Here is a 19,975-nt window from a genome sequence, read left to right on the forward strand (position 1 = left end):
TCGTTCTTTTCAGTAGGAAATTATTCTTTTTAATTAAAAATTTAACGAGTAGGTTTTAAAATGAAACTGCTTTAAAAAATTTTTTTAAATTGTTCTTTCTTTTCTAAAATTTACAGTTTTTTTTTAAATTCATCTTTTTGGTCAAGAATTCTTAAATTTTGTTAAAAATTCTTTTTTTTTCAATTAATCTTTTTGTTTAAAAATTCATATTTTTTAGTTGAAAATTAAACTTTTTGTTCGAGAATGCTTGAATTTAGCTAAAAAATCGTTTTTTTCAGTAGGAAATTATTCTTTTTAATGAAAAATTTAACGAATAGGTTTTTAAAATGAAACTGCTATATTAAGAAATTTTTAAATTGTTCTTTCTTTTATAAAATTTACAGTTTTTTTTTAAATTCATCTTTTTGGTCAAGAATTCTTAAATTTTGTTAAAAATTCTTTTTTTTCAATTAATCTTTTTGTTTAAAAATTCATATTTTTTAGTTGAAAATTAAACTTTTTGTTCGAGAATGCTTGAATTTAGCTAAAAAATCGTTTTTTTCAGTAGGAAATTATTCTTTTTAATGAAAAATTTAACGAATAGGTTTTTAACATGAAACTGCTATATTAAAAAATTTTTTAATTGTTCTTTCTTTTATAAAATTTACAGTTTTTTTTTCAATTCATCTTTTTGGTCAAGAACTCTTAAATTTTGTTAAAAATTCTTTTTTTTCAATTAATCTTTTTGTTTAAAAATTCATATTTTTTAGTTGAAAATTAAACTTTTTGTTCGAGAATGCTTGAATTTAGCTAAAAAATCGTTTTTTTCAGTAGGAAATTATTCTTTTTAATGAAAAATTTAACGAATAGGTTTTTAAAATGAAACTGCTATATTAAAAAATTTTTAAATTGTTCTTCCTTTTATAAAATTCACAGTTTTTTTTTAAATTCATCTTTTTGGTCAAGAATTCTTAAATTTTGTTAAAAATTCTTTTTTTTTCAATTAATCTTTTTGTTTAAAAATTCATATTTTTTAGTTGAAAATTAAACTTTTTGTTTGAGGATGCTTGAATTTAGTTTAAAATTCGTTCTTTTCAGTAGGAAATTATTCTTTTTAATTAAAAATTTAACGAGTAGGTTTTAAAATGAAACTGCTTTAAAAAATTTTTTTAAATTGTTCTTTCTTTCATAAAATTTACATTTTTTTTTTTGAGAATTCTTGAACTTTATTGAAAATTCATCTTTTTGGTAGTAAATTAATCTTTTTGTTTAAAAATTCATCTTTTTGCTGAAAATTCAACTTATTGGTTAAGAATTCTTAAAATGTGTTAAAAATTATTTGTTTTTTAGTCAATTAATCTTTTTGTTTAAAAATTCATATTTTTCGCTTGAAAATTAAATTTTTGTTTGAGAATGCTTAAATTTAGATAAAAATTTGTATTTTTCGGTAGGAAATTAATTTTTTTGTTTAAACTTAATCTTTTTGTTTAAAATTAATCTTTTTCATGAAAAATTTAACGAGTAGGTTTTAAAATGAAAGTGCTGTATTAAAAATCAACAAATTGTTCTTTCTTTCATAAAAAATCAACTTTTTGGTTGAGAATTCTTGAATTTTATTGAATATTCGGCTTTTTTGGTAGTAAATTAATTCTTTTGTTTAAAAATTCAACTTTTTGTTTGAGAAGTCGTAAATTTTGTTAAAAATCTACTTTTTAATATAAGATTCAACTTTTTGGTTCAGAATCCTTGAATTTTGTTCAAAATGCGTCTTTTTTGATAGTGAATTAATCATTTTGTTTAAGTTCTTGAATTTTGAACTACTTTCTTTAAAATGAATTTTTGTGTTGAAAAATTGTAGTTAAAAATTCATCTATTTGGTTGGAAATTGAGCTGTTTTGTTGAAAATTCCTTTTTCTTTGTTGAAAAATTACTTTGTTAACTGAAAATTTCCCTATTCCATTTTTGGTCGAAAATAGTTCTGTTTAAAGTAAATATTCAACATTTTGTTAAAATTGAAATACTTTGTTAATAATTCTTTTTTGTTTTCAAATGAAAATTAATCTAGTTTAGTTGAAAGTTCAAATTTTGAATTGAGAGTTTATGTATTTCGTGGGAAACTCGTATTTTTTGTATAAAGTTAACTTTTTTATCCAAATTGAATACTTTGGATTTTATAAGTTAAATTTTTTGTATAAAAAATTCGTGATTTTGCCTTCAAAATTCAGTAAAAAAAATTAAGTATTAGGTAGAAATTTCTTTTTTTTAATAATTTAAAATCATTTTTTTTATTAATATCAATTATTAAAAAAAAATATTTTTAATATTCTACAAAGATTTCGGATAGTTTAAAAAGATTTCGCAGACTTCAATGATTTCTAAAAAGATTTCAACAATTTCAGAAATATTAAAATAATATTTCAAGTATTCGACAAAAACTTCAATGAATTCCCAAAGATGTGAAAGATTTCCCAAGGATTTCAAATTTTTATCAAAGATTTTTGATAGATTAAAAAATCAGTTTTCAACCAAAAATGAAATAATTAAATTTCCAGTTTAAAATAATTAATTTTCTACAAGAAAGTAAAAAATTGCAATCGAAGTGATGAATTGTCAACTAAAATTATGAATCTTTAACTGGGACAGATTAGTTTGAAGCCAAAAATATAAATTTTCAAACAAGACGATTCATTTTCAAACAAAAAGATTACTTTTCACAAATAACGTCATTTTTTCAAAAAATTACATAAACTTTCAACTAAAATTAACCATATCTAACTGGAATACTTCAATTTTCAACTAAGATAATTAATTTTCAAATCAAAAGATTTTTTTCTATCGAAACATGAAAATTTTCAACAAAGTACATACATTTTCAATGAAATAGTTGAATTTTCAACGAAAAAATACAAATTTTCAACCATTTCGTAGAATTAAGAAGTAAAAAAGATCAATTTTGAACAGAAAAATGGAGACTAATTTCCAAATAATAAGATACATTTTTGATCAAAAGCATCATTTTTTAAACAGAATAAATGAAATTTTAAAGAAAGTTTAGTTTTCAACTAAAAAAATCAATTTTTAACTAAAAATATAATAATTAAATTTTCGGTTGAGAAGATTAATTTTGAAAAACAAAAATTAAAATAAAAGTGATGAATTTGTAACAAAGAGATTCACTTTCGACCAAAACGAAGAATTTTCGAATAAAATGATGAATATTTAACAGAAATATTTGAATTTTCAACTAAAAAAGACAAATTTTCAACCACATAATTAAATTTTGAACTAAAAAATATCAGTTTTCAACCAAATATGGTATAATTGAATTCATAGTTAAAAAAATTACTACTCAACCAAAAAAAAAAACAATTTTTCAACAAAATACATCAATTTTCAATAAAATCAAAAACATATTTTTTTTAACAAATAAATAAATTTTCAGGAAAGTTTAGTTTTCAACTAACAAAAATCAATTTTCCACAAAAAATATAATAATTAAATTTTCGGTTAAGAAGATTAATTTAAAAAATTAAAAATTACAAATAAAATGATGAATTTTTAAATAAAAAAAAGAATCTTTAATAACGGGATTCACTTTTAACCAAAAAGTAGAATTTTCAAATAAAATGATGAATATTTAACAGAAATATTTGAATTTTCAACTAAAAAACACAAATTTTCAACCACATAATTAAATTTTAAACTAAAAAATATCAGTTTTCAAACAAAAATGGAATAATTGAATTCTTAATTTTTAAAAAATTACTACTCTAACAAAAAAAATTTCAAGAAAATACACCAATTTTCAATAAAATCATAAACATCACTTTTTAACCAAAATAAATGAATTTTTAAGGAAAGTTTAGTTTTCAACTAGAAAAAATCAATTTTAAACTAAAAATGTAATAATTAAATTTTCGGTTAAGAAGATTAATTTAAAAAATAAAAAATTACAATTAAAATGACGAATTTTTAAATAAAAGGATGAATTTTTAACAACGGGATTCACTTTTAACCAAAAAGTAGAATTTTCAAATAAAATGATGAATATTTAACGGAAATATTTGAATTTTCAATTAAAAAAGACAAATTTTCAACCACATAGTTAAAGTTTGAACTAAAAAAAAAAATCAATTTTCAACTAGCAATGTAATAATTAAATTTTCGGTTAAGAAGATTAATTTTAAAAAACAAATATTACAATTAAAATGATAAATTTTTAACAAAGAGATTCACTTTCTACCAAAAAGTCGAATTTTCGAATAAAATATTTGAATTTTCAAATAAAAAAGACAAATTTTCAAACCCATAGTTGAAATTTGAACTAAAAAATATCTGTTTTCAACACAAAATGATATAATTGAATTCTTAGTTAAAAAATTACTATTCTACCCAAAAAAAAGTCCGTTTTTCAACAAAATGCATCAATTTTCAATTAAATAGTTGAATTTTCAACTAAAAAGACATTTTTTTAACCATATAGTTGAATTTAGAAGTAGAAAAGGTCAATTTTCAATGAAAAATGGAATAGTTCAATATTGAGTTTAAAAAATTAAATTCCCAAAAAAAAATTTTAACCAAAGTGATGAATTTTAATTTTTAATTTTAATTTTAAATTAATTTTAAAACAAAAATATAACTTTTTAACAACAAATTTTACCCTTGAATTTTTCAACTAAAAAAGAGAAATGTTCAACAATATAGTTTAAGTTGGAAGTAAAAAAATTAATTTAAAGCTAAAAATGAAATAGTTAAATATTCAGTTGAAAAACTTAATTTTTCATCGAAAAAAATGTTGTTTTAACTGTAGTGCTACATTTTTGATTAAAATAATGTACTTTCAACTGAAATCATTGCATTCGAAACTAAAAAGATTAAGTTCTACTAAACAAGGTGAATTTTTAACTAAACAAAAAAATCATTTTTCAACCAAAACTTGAATAAATACATTTTTAGTCAAGAATATTAATTTTCTATCAAAAATATCGATTTCTAACAAAAACGGTAGAATATTCAACTGAGATAAGTACATTTTCTTTTTTAAAAACAAATTTTCTAACAAAAAATAAACAAAAAATTTCATAGAATTGTAAAAATTTCAACTGGAATTGTTAAATTATCAGTAAAAAAAAATTTTTCAGTTAAACGAAAAACAGATTATCAACGAAGTAGTTTATTTTTTAACCAAGGAGACGAATTTGCGATTAAATTTGTGAGTCGTCAGCCAAAAAATTAATTTTTAACATTAGAGTTTAACGTTCAACCAAGTAATTGAATTTTCATTCGAAAAAATTTCATTTCTACCAAAAAGAATAAATTTTCAATAAAAACATGATTTTTCAACCAGATAATTAAATTTTCAATTAAAAACATTTCATTTTTAGAACAAATAATAGTTAAATTTTCAGATGAGAGTCAAGAAAGAAAAAAAATGCATCCAAATTGTCGAAATATTAATATCAAAATACTAATTTACAAAAAAAAATATTCTGCCAATACCAACATTATTTGTTTCAAGGTGTAAATTTTTCCTTATTTCTCAAATTTGTTTCACCTGAATTTGATTCTGCGTCTAAAATTTCAAAGGATTTGAAAGATTTTAAGTTATTTTAAAAATTCCAAAGAATTCCAAAAGAAATTCTTTGGTATGGGGATTTTAAATTTTTTTGTCGATTTGAGGTAAAAAATATTTTGAAGGAATAAAAATCGTTATTGACAAATAATCAACTAATTATTCTCACCTCTCAGCTCTTCTTCAAGTTTGGCAATTTCTGCCTGCATAGCATTGTTTAAAAGAACTTCAAATTGGGGATCATTTGGCTGGATAGTTTGCAAAAGTTTGTCACGGATATCCATTTTGTTTAGTAGAATAATGAACAGAATTAAAAATTTGGAGGATAATTTTTTTTTTTTGGCTATTTTTGAAAGGCAACAATCATAACGTTCTCTCTTAAAACTAAAACGGAAGAATGGCGCTTACCCATAATTCATTGCGATATCGCGAATTCCGATTTCAACGTTTTTTAACCAGTATAGCCAACTTTGGCATACTTTGATTTAAATATAGTTTTTGTCAATTCCGACAATTATAAAAATTATATAAGATGGATTTTAAAAAAATTTTATTTAGAAAATATTTCGACCCCTATACTTTTTAGTATTTTTAATTATATTAAAACTTTGGTTACTAAATTTAAAATCGTGTATTGGCAACATTTCCTAACCTATCATTTGAAGCGCGATTTTACGATTTCGTAATTTTGCGAATTTTTCGAAATCAGTATTTGGAACGACTGAAAAATCCTAAAAAAATAAAATCGTTAAAACTGTAAAATTTCTGAATTATAAAAATACCGAGTAATAAAATACCCAGAAGTTTATAATATTACCGATTTTGAAAATTCCCGCATTTAAGCAATTCAAGTTTTATTTATCAATATAATTTATTTATTAAAAATACAATGATCAAATATTGTTATAAAAAATATTTTTAGTATTTAAAGTTTCTACAATTATTGTCTTAATTTAAAATAACAATATTTAAAAGAATAGTTATTTTCAATTCAAGCAATATATATAGAAACGCTGAGCATTAAAAATATTTGTTATATCAATATTTTATTACAGTATTTTTAATGAATTAGTTTATTTAAAAAATTATAATTATTTAAATTCGCGAATTTCAATTTTATTATTCGGGGATTTTCATATTCGATAATATTATAAACTGTTCAGCAATTTTACTATTCAAGAGTTTTCCAATTTGGGAATTTTACAGTCTCGGGAATAAAATTTTTCAGGAATTTTATTATTGGGGAATTTCAGTGATGGGAATATTATTTTTCGGAAATTTTACAGTGCCGGGAATATTATTTTTGGGAAACTTTATTATTCGGGAATTTGCGAATTCGGCAATTTTATTATTCAGGGATTTTTCAATTCAGGAATTTTATTATTCGGGATTTTTGCTATTGGGAATTTGTTTTTCGGGAATTTCCCTATTCGGGACCTTTATTATTCAGGAATTTTACAGTAATGGGAATATTATTTTTCGGGAATTTTGCAGTGTGGGGAATATTATTTGTCGAGAATTTTGTTAATCGGGAATTTCTGATATTTAGGAATATTATTATTTAGGAATTTTTCAGTTCAGGAATTTTTCAATTCAGGAATTTTAGTCTCGATAATTTTATTATTTGGGAATTTTCTAATTCGGAAATTGTTGTGTTGGGAATTTAGTTTTTTTGGGAAATTCCCAATTCGGGAACTTTATTATTCAGGAATTTTCCAATCCGAGAATTTTATAGTTTTGAGGATATTATTTTTCGTGAATTTTGCAGTGTCGGGAATATTATTTGTCGGGAATTTTGTTATTCTCGAATTTCTGAATTCATGAATATTTTTCCGTAGGAATTTTAGTTTTGGGAATTTTATTATTCAGGAATTTTCTAATTCGGGAATTTTTGTGTTGAGAATTTAGTTTTTTGAGAAATTCCCAATTCGGGAACTTTATTATTCAGGAATTTTCCCATTCTGAAATTTTAGTCATAGGAATATTATTTTTCGGGAATTTTGCAGTGTCGGAAATATTATTTCTCGAGAATTTTGTTGTTCAGGAATAATATTATTCAGGAATTTTATAGTCTCGGGAATTTTATTACTGGGAAATTTTCTAATTCGGAAATTGTTGTGTTGGGAATTTTGTTTTTCGGGAAATTCCCAATCCGGGAATTTTATTTTTCAGGAATTATCCAATTCGGGAATTTAACAGGCTTGGGAATATTATTTTTCGGGAATTTCGTTATTGGGGAATTTACGAATTTGAGAATATTATTATTCAGCAATTTTAATCTCGGGAGTTTTATTATTGGGGAATTTTATCATTCGAGAATTGTTGTGTTGGAAATTTTGTTTTTTGCAAAATTCCCAATTGGGGAATTTTATCATTCAGGAATTTTCCAATTCGGGAATTTTACAGTCATGGGAATATTATTTTTCGGGAATTTCGCAGTGTCGGGAATATTATTTGTCGGAAATTTTATTTTTCGGGATTTTCAGTCGTACTAAATATTTTCTGATCTAATTATTAATTTTTAATAAAAAAAATCGCTTGAATTTATTTAACAAAGTTTGAATATATTTATAAGTTATGCTTTCTACCTTAAAATTTCAATATAGACATTTTAGGGTCACAAAATTTTAATTTTAGATCAAAATTTCAACGTTTTTAGATGATTTATTTCAAAATGTCTTAAATTGCCATGTTTTCAACTAACTTACGTCAGTTTTTTCTAAAATAAGTTGTTTAAAATTATTAATGACGATAACGTATTATTGTTACTGTATTTATTAAATCATTATTGATGGGAGATATAAAATGTAAAATTAAATTAGAACTAGTCTTCTAAAAATAACAAAACTATTGAAAAATAAATATTTTCCAATTTGTTTATTTTTAAATTAAAAAGTTGCGAGTACTTTCTAAAAAAAAAATTTCGATAACATTTTAAATTTATGTTGCCGTATTGAATCATTTTAATACATTTTAGCCCATTTATTTCAAAATATCTTGATTTTAAACGTTTTTAAATAAATATAAACACAGTAAAATACATTTTTTAGTTTTATTTTTAAAATTTTCTGAAAGATTAAACTAAATAATAATAAATATTTTCTAAAATAGTGATTTATTTTTGAATTAAAAAGCTGGGAATATTTTCTAAAAGCAGAAGATTCGATAATATTTTTTTATTTAGCTGCCTAAAATATTGTAATTTTTAACTTACTTTAAAAATTGTAGACTACTTATTTCAAAATTTCTTTACTTTCTATGTTCTTAACTAACTTTAGGAAAACAAAAAAAATAGTTATCTAAAGTTTGAAAACATTTTAAAAAATATTAGTAAGGAAATTGTGAGAAATTAAGGAAATAAAGAAAGTAAAATAGCTTTTTTTAATTTAAATTTTAACATTTTCTAAATCCTAAATTTTCTGATTATCCTGATATTGTTTAAGTTAACTAACAATTAACTATTAAAACCTAGAAATAATTTCAATTATTGTTGGCTGACATAAAATGTAAAATTAAATTAATACTAGTTTTTTAAAAATGAAAAAAGCTATTAAAATAATTATTTTTTAATCTAATTATTTATTAAAAAATTAAAAAGTTACGAATTCTTTCTGAAAAAGTTACGATATCATTTTAAATTTATATTGTATCATTGAAAAGATTTAGGAAAAAAATTATGGAATTATAGAATAATTAAATTGTAATTTTGAATCAACTTTAAACATTTTAGATTATTTATTTTAAAATATATTGAGTTTCAACTTTTTCAACTAAAGTTAGAAAATTTTTTTTTTTTAATATTTATCCGATATTGATTTAATGAAATAACAATTACACTTAAACCACTGTTTAGGAATTTGTTTAATTATTGGTATTAAATATAAAGTTAAATTAAAACCAGTGTCACAAATGTGAAAAAATTGGTAAGAAATATTTTCTAACATAATTATTTATTTTTAAATTGAAAACTGACGAATTCTTACTAAAAAAGGTTCAATAACATTTTAAATTTATTCTGCCAATTTTAACGCTCCAATACATAGAAACTCTAGGATTTTAAAATATTCTAACTTCAAACATTTTATACTATTATTTTTTATTTTAATGTTTTAATTAAATAACAACTGTTAAATTGATTGAAACGTATGCTCTGAAAGTAAAAAAAAAACAGTGACAAATATTTTCTAACTTAATTATTTATTTAAAAATTAAAAAGTAATTACTTCTTTTCAGAAAAAAGTTCGATAACGTTTTTAATTTATGCTGACAATTTGAAACATTTCAATTTAAAAATTTGAGGATTCTAAAGTATTATAATTTCAAATTAACTTTTAAACATTTTAGCCTATTTATTTCAAAACTTTTTTATTTTCGACGCTTTCAACTGTCCGACGTCATCATTTTATTCTGAAATAAGTTATCTACAATTTTCAATAACATTTACTTATTCTTTCTAAAGTAAACGTTCAATGCCATTTTTAGTTCCTGCTTTCATTTTGAAACATTTTAATATAGAACTTCTAGAATTATTAAATAAATTAAATTTTAGAGATACTGAATAAATAAAATTCTATAATTATTCAATAAAATTCTAGAGTTATTAAATAAATAAAATTCTAAAATTATTAAACAAATAAAATTCTAGAATCATTGAATAAACAGAATTCTAGAATTATTTAATCAATAATATTCTAAAATTATTAAATCAATAAAATTCTAGAGTTATTAAATAAATAAAATTCTAGAGTTATTAAATAAATAAAATTCTAAAGTTATTAAATAAATAAATTTCTAGAAATATTGAAACAATAAAAATCTAGAATGATTGAATAAACAAAATTCTAGAGTTATTAAATAAATACAATTCTTTCTAAAATAAACGTTTAATGCCATTTTTAATTTCTACTGCCAATTTAAAACATTTTAATATAAAAATTCTAGAATTATTAAATCAATAACAATTTTGGAATTAGTAAATACACAAAATTCTAGAATTATTAAATAAATATAATTCTAGAAATATTAAATAAATAAAATTCTATAATTATTAAATAAATAAAATTCTAGAATTATTAGATAAACAAAATTCTAGAGTTATTACGTGAGTAACATTCTAGAATTATTAAATAAATAAAATTGTAGAGTTATTAAATAAATAAAATTCTAGAATTATTAAATAAATAAAATGCTAGTATCATTGAATAAACAGAATTCTAGAATTATTAAATCAATAGAATTCTAGAGATATTGAATAAATAAAATTCTATAATTATTAAATAAATAAAATTCTAGAATTATTAGATAAACAAAATTCTAGAGTTATAACGTAAGTAACATTCTAGAATTATTAAATAAATAAAATTCTAGAATTATTGAATAAATAAAATTCTAGAATCATTAAATAAACAGAATTCTCGAATTATTAAATCAATAAAATTCTAAAATTATTGAATCAATCAAATTCTAGAGTTATTAAATAAATAAAATTCTAAAGTTATTAAACAAATAAATTTCTAGAAATATTTAAAAAATAAAATTCTAGAATGATTGAATATACAAAATTCTAGAGTTATTAAATAAATCAAATTCTAGAATTATTAAATAAATAAAACTCGAGAGATATTGAATAAATAAAATTCTAGAATTTTTAAATAACTAAAATTCTAGAACTATTATATAAATAAAATTTATGGCTCTCTAAAAATAACTCGCCTTTTTCTCGAACAAAAATATTCCATCACACGGAATTCTTTTATTCATAAATTTAAAAAATACATTTATCTCAGCAGTCTCGTGTAATTAACGTAGATATGACAAAAGTATCATAGGTCCTTCAAAAATAGTCCTCCAATTACAAATGCAGATCGGGATGAGGCGCAAATACACATAAAATGAAAGTGCTAACTTACAAATGTGTATTATACAAATAATGAAATGTATGAAAAAATAAAAATAAAAACTAAAATGAAAATTCAATCTCCCATTCACACTGGAAGGCTAGACTAGAACCTTTGAACAAATAATATCCTAACTACTCTGCAGTTTGGCGGAACCATACTTTGACTCAATGGAAATATTTTTTTGGAAACAAGACTAACTTTTAGTATATCTACAATCTGGTAGTTCAAAAAAAAAATTGTGGAAAAAATAGTATAATTAATTTGGAATCGAAAATGTTTACAAAATTTCTTGTATCTAGAATTTTTAAATATTCACGAGTTTCCTCTTTTTTTTGCATTCCTGGAGGACCAAATGTGACACATTTTTTCGGGTTTTTGAAAACTTTCCAGTGGCAAAAATGCACTCGGGAAAAAATGATAAAAGCCCAGCAATCAAAATTAGAAATTTGGAAATTCTGATTTCGGCATTTAACGGGTGGCCGAAAAACTTTATTTTCAAAAATTCAACCACGAACGATGACTTTTAATCCCAAAGAATGCATTTTTCAAAAACTGTTGCATTTTGAAACAAGCTTTTAAAGAAAATGATTGAATTTTCAACAAAATAATTCAATTTTGAACTAAATTGTTGAATTTTCAACACACAAAAATGAATTTTCAACTAAATGGTCAAATTTTCACCAAAAAAATATGACTTACTAAAAGACGAATCTGCAACCAAAGAGTTGGATTTTTTCACTAAAAAATATAAGTTTTTCACCCAGAAGATTACTTTTCTACCAAAAAGTGTAAATTTTCTACCAAATACAGAAATATTATTTTTTCAGTAAAGAAAAAAGATTTATCAACAAAATAGTCAAATATTCAACCAAAGAGGTGATCAACCAACTCAAATTATTTTTTGAACCAAGACGAACTTTCAGCTAATACGGTTTTTTTGTCAAGAAGAAAAAGTATTTCCAAACTGTTGAACTTTTAAACCAAAAGATTAATTTTTTGTAAAAAAATGTTGAATTTTCAACCCGAAAAGAAGAATTTTCAGCAAAAACGTTAATTTTCAACCAAACGGTTGCATTTTCAATAAAAAAAAGAGGAAATTTTAATAGAAGAAAATTATTTTTCTACTCAGAAAGACGAAATTTCAACTAAAAAAGATCAATTTTCTACCAAAAATGGAAAAGTTACATTTTCAGTTTAAAAAAATTAATTTTAACTATAAAAAAAATACTTTTCAACAAATAGTGTAATTTTTCATGAAAAAAATAAGAAAAAAAGATTTTTCAGCCAAGAAAGAACAAATTCATCCAAATTCTCGAACATTTAAGCAAAAAGATTCATTTTCAGTGAAAAATTGAATTTTCAGAAAAAAAAATTCTTGACAAAATAGTCAAATATTCAAACGAAAAGATGATGGTTCAAATAAAATGATACATTTTTTAACCAGCAAGAAGAATTTTTAATAAATAAAATTTTTCAGTCAAGAAAAAAAGTTCATCCAAATTGTTGAATTTTCAAAACAAAAGATTAATTTTTTTTTAAATGTTAAATTTTGAGATTGAAAATACGAATTTTCAACAAAAAAAGTTCATTCTTTACCAAGCAGTTGCATTTTCTACCAGAAAAGATAAATTAAAAAAAAAATTATTTTTCTACTAAGAAAGACGAATTTTTAACTAAAGAAAAATCAATTTTTAACCAAAAATGAAAAAGTTACATTTTCAGTCACAAAAAATTAATTTTAAACTATAAAAAAATAAATATTTTTCCAAAAGAGGTGAATTTTCAACTAAAATGATTAATCGACTATAATAGTTCAATTTTAAAGAAAAAACAGTTAAATTTTTTTTTAAATTAACGAATTAGTTGAATCCTCAACCAAAGAAAACGTTAATTTTCAACGAAACAGTTGAATTTTTACACAAAAAAGATGAAATTTCTTCTGAAGCGGATGAGTTTTTAAATCAAAAAGACGAATTTTCAACAAAAATTTAATTTACTTCTAAAATACTTGAATTTTCAACTAAAAAAAAAAACCAAATAATAACACTTTCAACAAAAAATATAATCTGCAGTAGGAAGTAACTGCAAAAAAAATAGAAATACAAGGCAAATAAATTACTGATCAATTTGTCATTTTTTTGCCATTTAACATTTACCCACGCAAAATTTTAAAGAAAAAATGTTTTATAAACGAAATAATTTTTTTTATATTAAAAATAATTTTTTAATTCATTATCCTTGACAGTTATTCAAAGTGCCTCGTGAAGGAAAATTATAAAAAATGTATTGAAAAAAAATATTCATTATCATAAAAAATTCAAAATACCAAATACCAAATTTTGAAAATATGCTGTAATCCAAATTTCGATGGTCTGATTGATTTTTCTTCTAAGGCTGAAAATGTTTTTAAAAAAAGCCCACACATTATCAAAAAATTGTTTAAACCAAAAGTTATAAAAATAATTTCATTTAATATCAAAATACCAAAATATTAGGAATTTTTCAAGAAAAAAGGAGTAATTTCTTAGAAAACCATTGACTAAACTCCGCAAAAATTTGGAAAAACAATGTTGACCTCCGAGGATATAAAAAAAAAAAGTTAACTAAATAAAAATGTAAAAGCACTGCAAAAAAAATTTTTAATACTTTTTTCAAGCGAATCGATATGAATTATACTTTTTTAGGATCCTAATACTCTTTTTTTCGTACTGTATTAATTTCGAATTCCAGAATAATATATTTTCAACCCTCCTTAATTTACAATTCCTAATTATTAAGAATGGTCTTTCTTAAATCTAATTGTAAATACCATCGAGCCTCGCATATTATCAGAATTTTTTTAATATTCTTATGAATGAACTTTTTTTCTTCAATATTATCAATACTATACGACCCATCAGAAATTATTTATGATCTAGCTTTTTCATACCGACGACCTTAAAAAAATTCGGATCCTTTTTCGCTGAAAAAGCATGGACCAATCTGCAGAAAAATGTTCAGTCCCAAGTTCTTGAATTAATGGCGATTTATTTTTTGGACCCGGGTGACGATGCGCCTGGGTCGAATTAACTTCTATCTATTTAAGACGGAATTTTGGCTTGCACGTTCCAGCTTTTCAAAATGCTTTCGCGCGTTTCTTATGTTTATTAACGTTGCCGCAGATGCTGAAACAAAAATTAAACATTTATACAAATTTAAGACTGCAAATTTTCACTGTGAAAATTTTCTCACTTCTTCATTCGCTCCTAAAAAGTTTTCTTTTTTTTTTATTATTTATTTCAATCAGAGTGGCGACGAAACTTCATTTTCAAACTTCCTTGAATTTTCCTGAGCTAATTTTTCATTTTCCCTGTCCATTAATATTTAGAGAAGAAATTAAACAATTCCAAATTGAAATTTATAATTTTTTTTATTGAATTGAGTAGGATTGAGTGAATTTATAATAATTCAAGCGAATTCCAAATTAATTCAAATTCAAATCTCTTGAAAATTCTTTATAATCTTTGAAAATACCCGAAAAAAATTCAAATTCTATGCAATCACTTCACATTTTTAGAATCTGTTAAAAATTCCTTGAAATCCTTTAAATTACACGAAAATATTTTGAATTATCTAAAATCCATTTAAATTACTCAAATAAATTTGAAATTCCTTCAACTATCTCAAAATATTCAGAAATATTCGAAATTTTGTACCTTTTTTGAAAACTCCTTCAATTTTTTTCAAGCACCCTGAAAAATTGTAATCCTTTGAAATCTTCAAAACTCTCTGGAAGCTTTATAAAGCACTTTAAAATCCCTTGAAAGTGTTTAAAATACCCTAAAATCTTTAAAAGCTTATTGAATACCTTTAAATTAATTAAATCTATTCAAACCTCCTGAAAATCTTCTAAAATTCCTTAACTTTTTTGAAAACCTTTGAAATTTATTGAAATTTTTTAGTCTAATGATAATTACTTGGAATTTTTTTAAATACCCTAAAATCCTTCAAATTCTTCAGACTCAGTTCAAATTTAATAAATCTATTAAAAATTATTTGGTATTTTGTAAAAAGCCCTAAAATATTTCAAATTCCTTGAAATCCTTTTAAATTTCTTAAAGCTCTTGAAAATTCTTTGGAATTTTTTTAAATATCCTGAAATATTTCAAATCCATAGGAATACCTTTAAATTATTTGAATATATTGAACATTTCTACGAATCTTCAAAAATACCCTAAAATATTTAAATTTCCCTGAAATATTTTTAATGCTTCAAAATACTTTAAATGATTTATATCTATTAAATATTCCTTGTAATCTTTAAAAAAAAACATACAGAATTTAAAAAATTGTAAACCTTTCGAAATCCTTTGAAAGTTTTCAAAACTCTTTGAAAAATTCCATAACATTTTTAATAATAACGTATAATCTATCAAAATACTTTGAAATCCATTCAAATTTATAAAATCTGTAAAAAATACCTTGGAATCTTTTTGAATACCCTAAACTATTTGAAACACTTTTAAGCCTTTCGAAACGCCTTGAAACCTTTTGAAACTCATTACAAAATTCCTTCACATTTTTTAAAATACCGTTTTTTTTAAATTATGAAATCTATAAAAAATTCTTTGGAATCTTTTAAGATACCCTAAAAATTTTTAATCCTCTAGAATCACTTCAAATTATTGATTTCTATTACAAATTCCTTGGAATCTTTTAAAAAAACCTCAAATATGAAAAAAACATTGAATCGTTTAAAAATGCTTAAAAACTCTTAAAAAATTTCCCTGAAATTTTTAAAAATACCTTAAAATCTTTAAAATCCTTTGGAATATATTCAAATTTATGAAATATGTCAAAAATTCCTTTGGAATCTTTTTAAGTTCCCTAAAATATATATTTTTTAAACTTTTAAAATTTTCGAAATCCATTGAAAAAAGGTTTCAAACTCTTAAAAAAATTCCTTGACATTTTTTAAAATACCGCTTTTTATTTAATTATGAAATGTTTGAAATATAAATAAAATTCCTTGGAATCTTTTCAAATTTATGAAACCTGTCGATAATTCATTGTAATGTTTTAAAATACCCTGAAATATTTTTTTAAAACTTTTAAACCTTTCGAAATCCATTGAAAAATGTTTAAAACTCTTTAAAAAAATCCAAGGAATTTTTTAAAATACCGTTTTTTTTTATTTAATTATGAAATCTATAAAAAATTCTTTGAAATCTTTTAACATACCGTACATTTTTTTAAATCTTCTAGAATCACTTCAAATGATTGATTTCTATTAAACATTCCTTAGAATCTTTTTAAAAAACCTCTAATATTTAAAACAAAATCGAAACCATTCCAGATCCATTACAATTTTTTAAAAACTCTACAAATTTCCTTGCAATTTTTAAAAATACCGTAAAATCTTTAACATCCGTTGGAATCCATTCAAATTGATGAAATCTGCCAAAAATTCCTTGAAATCTTTTAAAATACCCTAAAATATTTTTTCAAACAACTTTTAAACTTTTCTAAATCCCTTAAAAATGTTTAAAACTGTTAAAATAATTCCTTGAGAATTTTAAAAATACTGTAAAATCTTTAAAACCTGTTGGAATCCTTTAAAGTTAATGAAATCTATTAAAATTGCTTAAAGTCTTTTAAAACCCCTTAACTATTCAAAAAACTTTTAAAACTTTCGAAAAACTTTAAAACTCTTTAAAAAATTCCTTGAAAATTTTTAAAATACATTTTAAAGCTCTTGGAAATTCCTTGAAATCTTTTAAAATACCCTAAACTATTTAAAACTCTTTTAAACCTTTTTAAATTCCTTAAAAATTTTTAAAACTCTTTAAAAAATTCCTTAAAATTTTTTTAAATACCATTTTTTCTAAATTTGATTATAAAATCTATCAAAAATTCTTTGGAATCTTTTCAGATACCCTACCATTTTTTTAATACTCTAGAATAACTTTAAATTATTGATTCCTATTAAAACTTCCTTGGAATCTTTAAAAAAAACATCCAACATTAATTTTAAAAAAACATTGAAAACTTTCAAAATCTTTTAAAAATTTCCTTGCAATTTTTTAAAATACCGTAAAATAATTAAGATCCTTTGAAATCCATTCCAATTTATGAGACCTGTCAAAAATTCTTTGGAATCTTTTAAAATACCCTAAAATATATTTTTTTTTAACTTTTAAACCTTTCGAAGTCCATTGAAAAATGTTTAAAACTCTTAAAAAAATTCCTTGGAATTGTTTAAAATACCGTTTTTTCTTTTAATTTAATTATGAAATCTATCGAAAATTCTTTGGAATCTTTTAAGATATCCTACATTTTTTTAATCCTGTAGAATCGCTTCAAATGATTGATTTTTATTAGAAAATTCCTTGGAATCTTTAAAAAAGCCACAAATATTAATAAAAAAAAACATTAAAACTTTTCGAAATCCTTTAACAAATTTTTTAAACTCTTCAAAAATTTCCTTGCAATTATTAAAAATATCGTAAGATCCTTTGGAATCCATTCAAATTTATGAAATCTGTCAAAAATTTCTTCTAATCTTTTAAAAAACAGTATACTATTTAAAACACTCTTAAACCTTTCTAAATCCCTTAAAAATGTTTTAAACTCTTTGAGAAATTCCTTGAGAATTTTAAAAATACGGTAAACTCTTTCAAAGCTTTTGGAATCCTTTTAAGTTAATGAAATCTATTAAAAATTCCTTGGAATCTTTTAAAATACCCTTAACTATTTAAAAAACTTTTAAACCTTTCGAAAAACTTTGAAACCGTTTAAACTCCTTTCAAATCCTTTTTGAAGTTCTTGAAAATTCCTTAGAATCTTTTAAAGTACCAAAAACTATTTAAAACACTTTTAAATCTTTCTAAATCCATAGAAAAAGGTTTAAAACTCTAAAAAATGCCTTGAAAATTTTTAAAATACCGTCGTCTTATTTAATTATGAAATGTATGAATTCTAAATAAAATTCTTGGGAATCTTTTAAGATACTATACAATTTTTTAAATCCTCTATAATCACTTCAAATTATTTATTTCTATTAAACATTCTTTAGAATCTTTAAAAAACCTCAAATATTAAAAAAAATATCAAAAATTACTTGGAATCTTTTAAAATACCCTAAAATATTTAAAACACTTTAAAACCTTTTTAAATTTCTCGAAAATGTTTAAAACTCTTTAAAAAATTCTTTAAAATTTTTTAAAATACCGTTTTTTTTTAAATTTATTTATTAAATCTATAACAAATTCTTTTGATTCTTTTAAGATACCCTACAAATTTTTAAATCCTCTAGAATTACTTCAAATTATTGATTTCTATTAGAAATTCCTTGGAATCTTTAAAAAAATACCTCAAATATTAATTAAAAAAGGAATTAAAAATTTCGAAATCCTTTAAAAAAATTTTAAAACTCTTAAAAATTTTCCTTGCAATTTGTAAAAATACCGGAAAATGATTAAAATCCTTTGAAATCCATTCCAATTTATGAAACCTGTCAAAAATTCTTTGAAATCTTTAAAAATACCATAAACTATTTAAAACACTTTAAACCCTTTCAAAATCCATTGAAAAAGATTATAAAACTCTAACAAATTTCCAACAAATTTGTTAAAATACAGTTTTCTTATTTAATTATGAAATTTATGAAATCTAAATAAAATTCATTAGAATCTTTTAAAATACCATACAACTTTTTAAATCCTCTAGAATCACTTGAAATTATTAATTTCTATTAAAAATTACTTGGAATATTTAAAAAAAGCACCTATAATATATTAATAAAAAAATTGAAACCTTTCGAAATTTTATTTAAAAAATTTTAAAACTCTTTGAACATTTCCTTGCAATTTTTAAAAATACCGTAAAATATTTAAAATCCTTTGGAATCCATTCAAATTTATGAAATCTGTCAAAAATTACTTGAAATCTTTTAAAATACCGTAAACTAATTAAAACACTTTTAAACCTTCATAAATCCCTTGAAAATGTTTAAAACTCTTTAAAAAATTCCCTGAAATGTTTTAAAATACCGTTTATTTTTTTAATTTAATTATGAAATCTGTAACAAATTCTTTGGAATCTTTTAAGATACCATACAAAATTTTAAATCCTCTATAATTAACTCAAATTATTGATTTCCATTAAAAATTCTTTGGAATCTTAAAAAAAAGAACCTCAAATATTAATTTAAAAAAAACATTGAAACCTTTTAAAATCCTTTGAAAATTTTTAAAAACTCTTTACAAATTTCTTTGCAATATTTAAAAATACCATAAAATCTTTAAAATCCTTTAGAATCCATTCAAATTTATGAAATCTGTCAAAAATTACTTGAAATCTTTTAAAATACCGTTAACTGGTTAAAACACCTTTAAACCTTCATAAATCCCTTGAAAATGTTTAAAACCCTTAAAAAAATTCTTTGAAATATTTTTAAATTCCCTAAAATATTTTTTAAAAACTTTTAAACCTCTCGAAATCCATTGAAAAAGGTTTAAAAATCTTTTAAAAATTCCTTGGAATT

General features: G+C 21.8%; 1 protein-coding gene across 2 annotated transcripts in view; it reads right to left on the reverse strand.

Moving 5' to 3' along the window:
• Positions 1 to 13,709: 13,709 nt before the first annotated feature.
• Positions 13,710 to 19,975, reverse strand: part of LOC117178047 (ras-related GTP-binding protein A) — a 25,878-nt gene continuing 19,612 nt past the window's right edge. Inside the window, exons 6-7 of one of the 2 annotated variants that reach the window (XM_033369253.1) lie at positions 15,147 to 15,182; positions 13,710 to 14,615 (exon numbers count right to left, since the gene is read on the reverse strand). In XM_033369253.1, the coding sequence (XP_033225144.1) occupies positions 14,524 to 14,615; positions 15,147 to 15,182 (128 nt within the window). In that variant the 3' untranslated portion in view covers positions 13,710 to 14,523. The remainder of the gene's footprint in view (positions 14,616 to 15,146; positions 15,183 to 19,975) is intronic. The other variant, XM_033369254.1, reaches the window with a different exon arrangement.

The sequence above is a fragment of the Belonocnema kinseyi genome, chromosome 8, assembly GCF_010883055.1.
Source record: "Belonocnema kinseyi isolate 2016_QV_RU_SX_M_011 chromosome 8, B_treatae_v1, whole genome shotgun sequence".
Lineage (NCBI taxonomy): Eukaryota > Metazoa > Arthropoda > Insecta > Hymenoptera > Cynipidae > Belonocnema > Belonocnema kinseyi.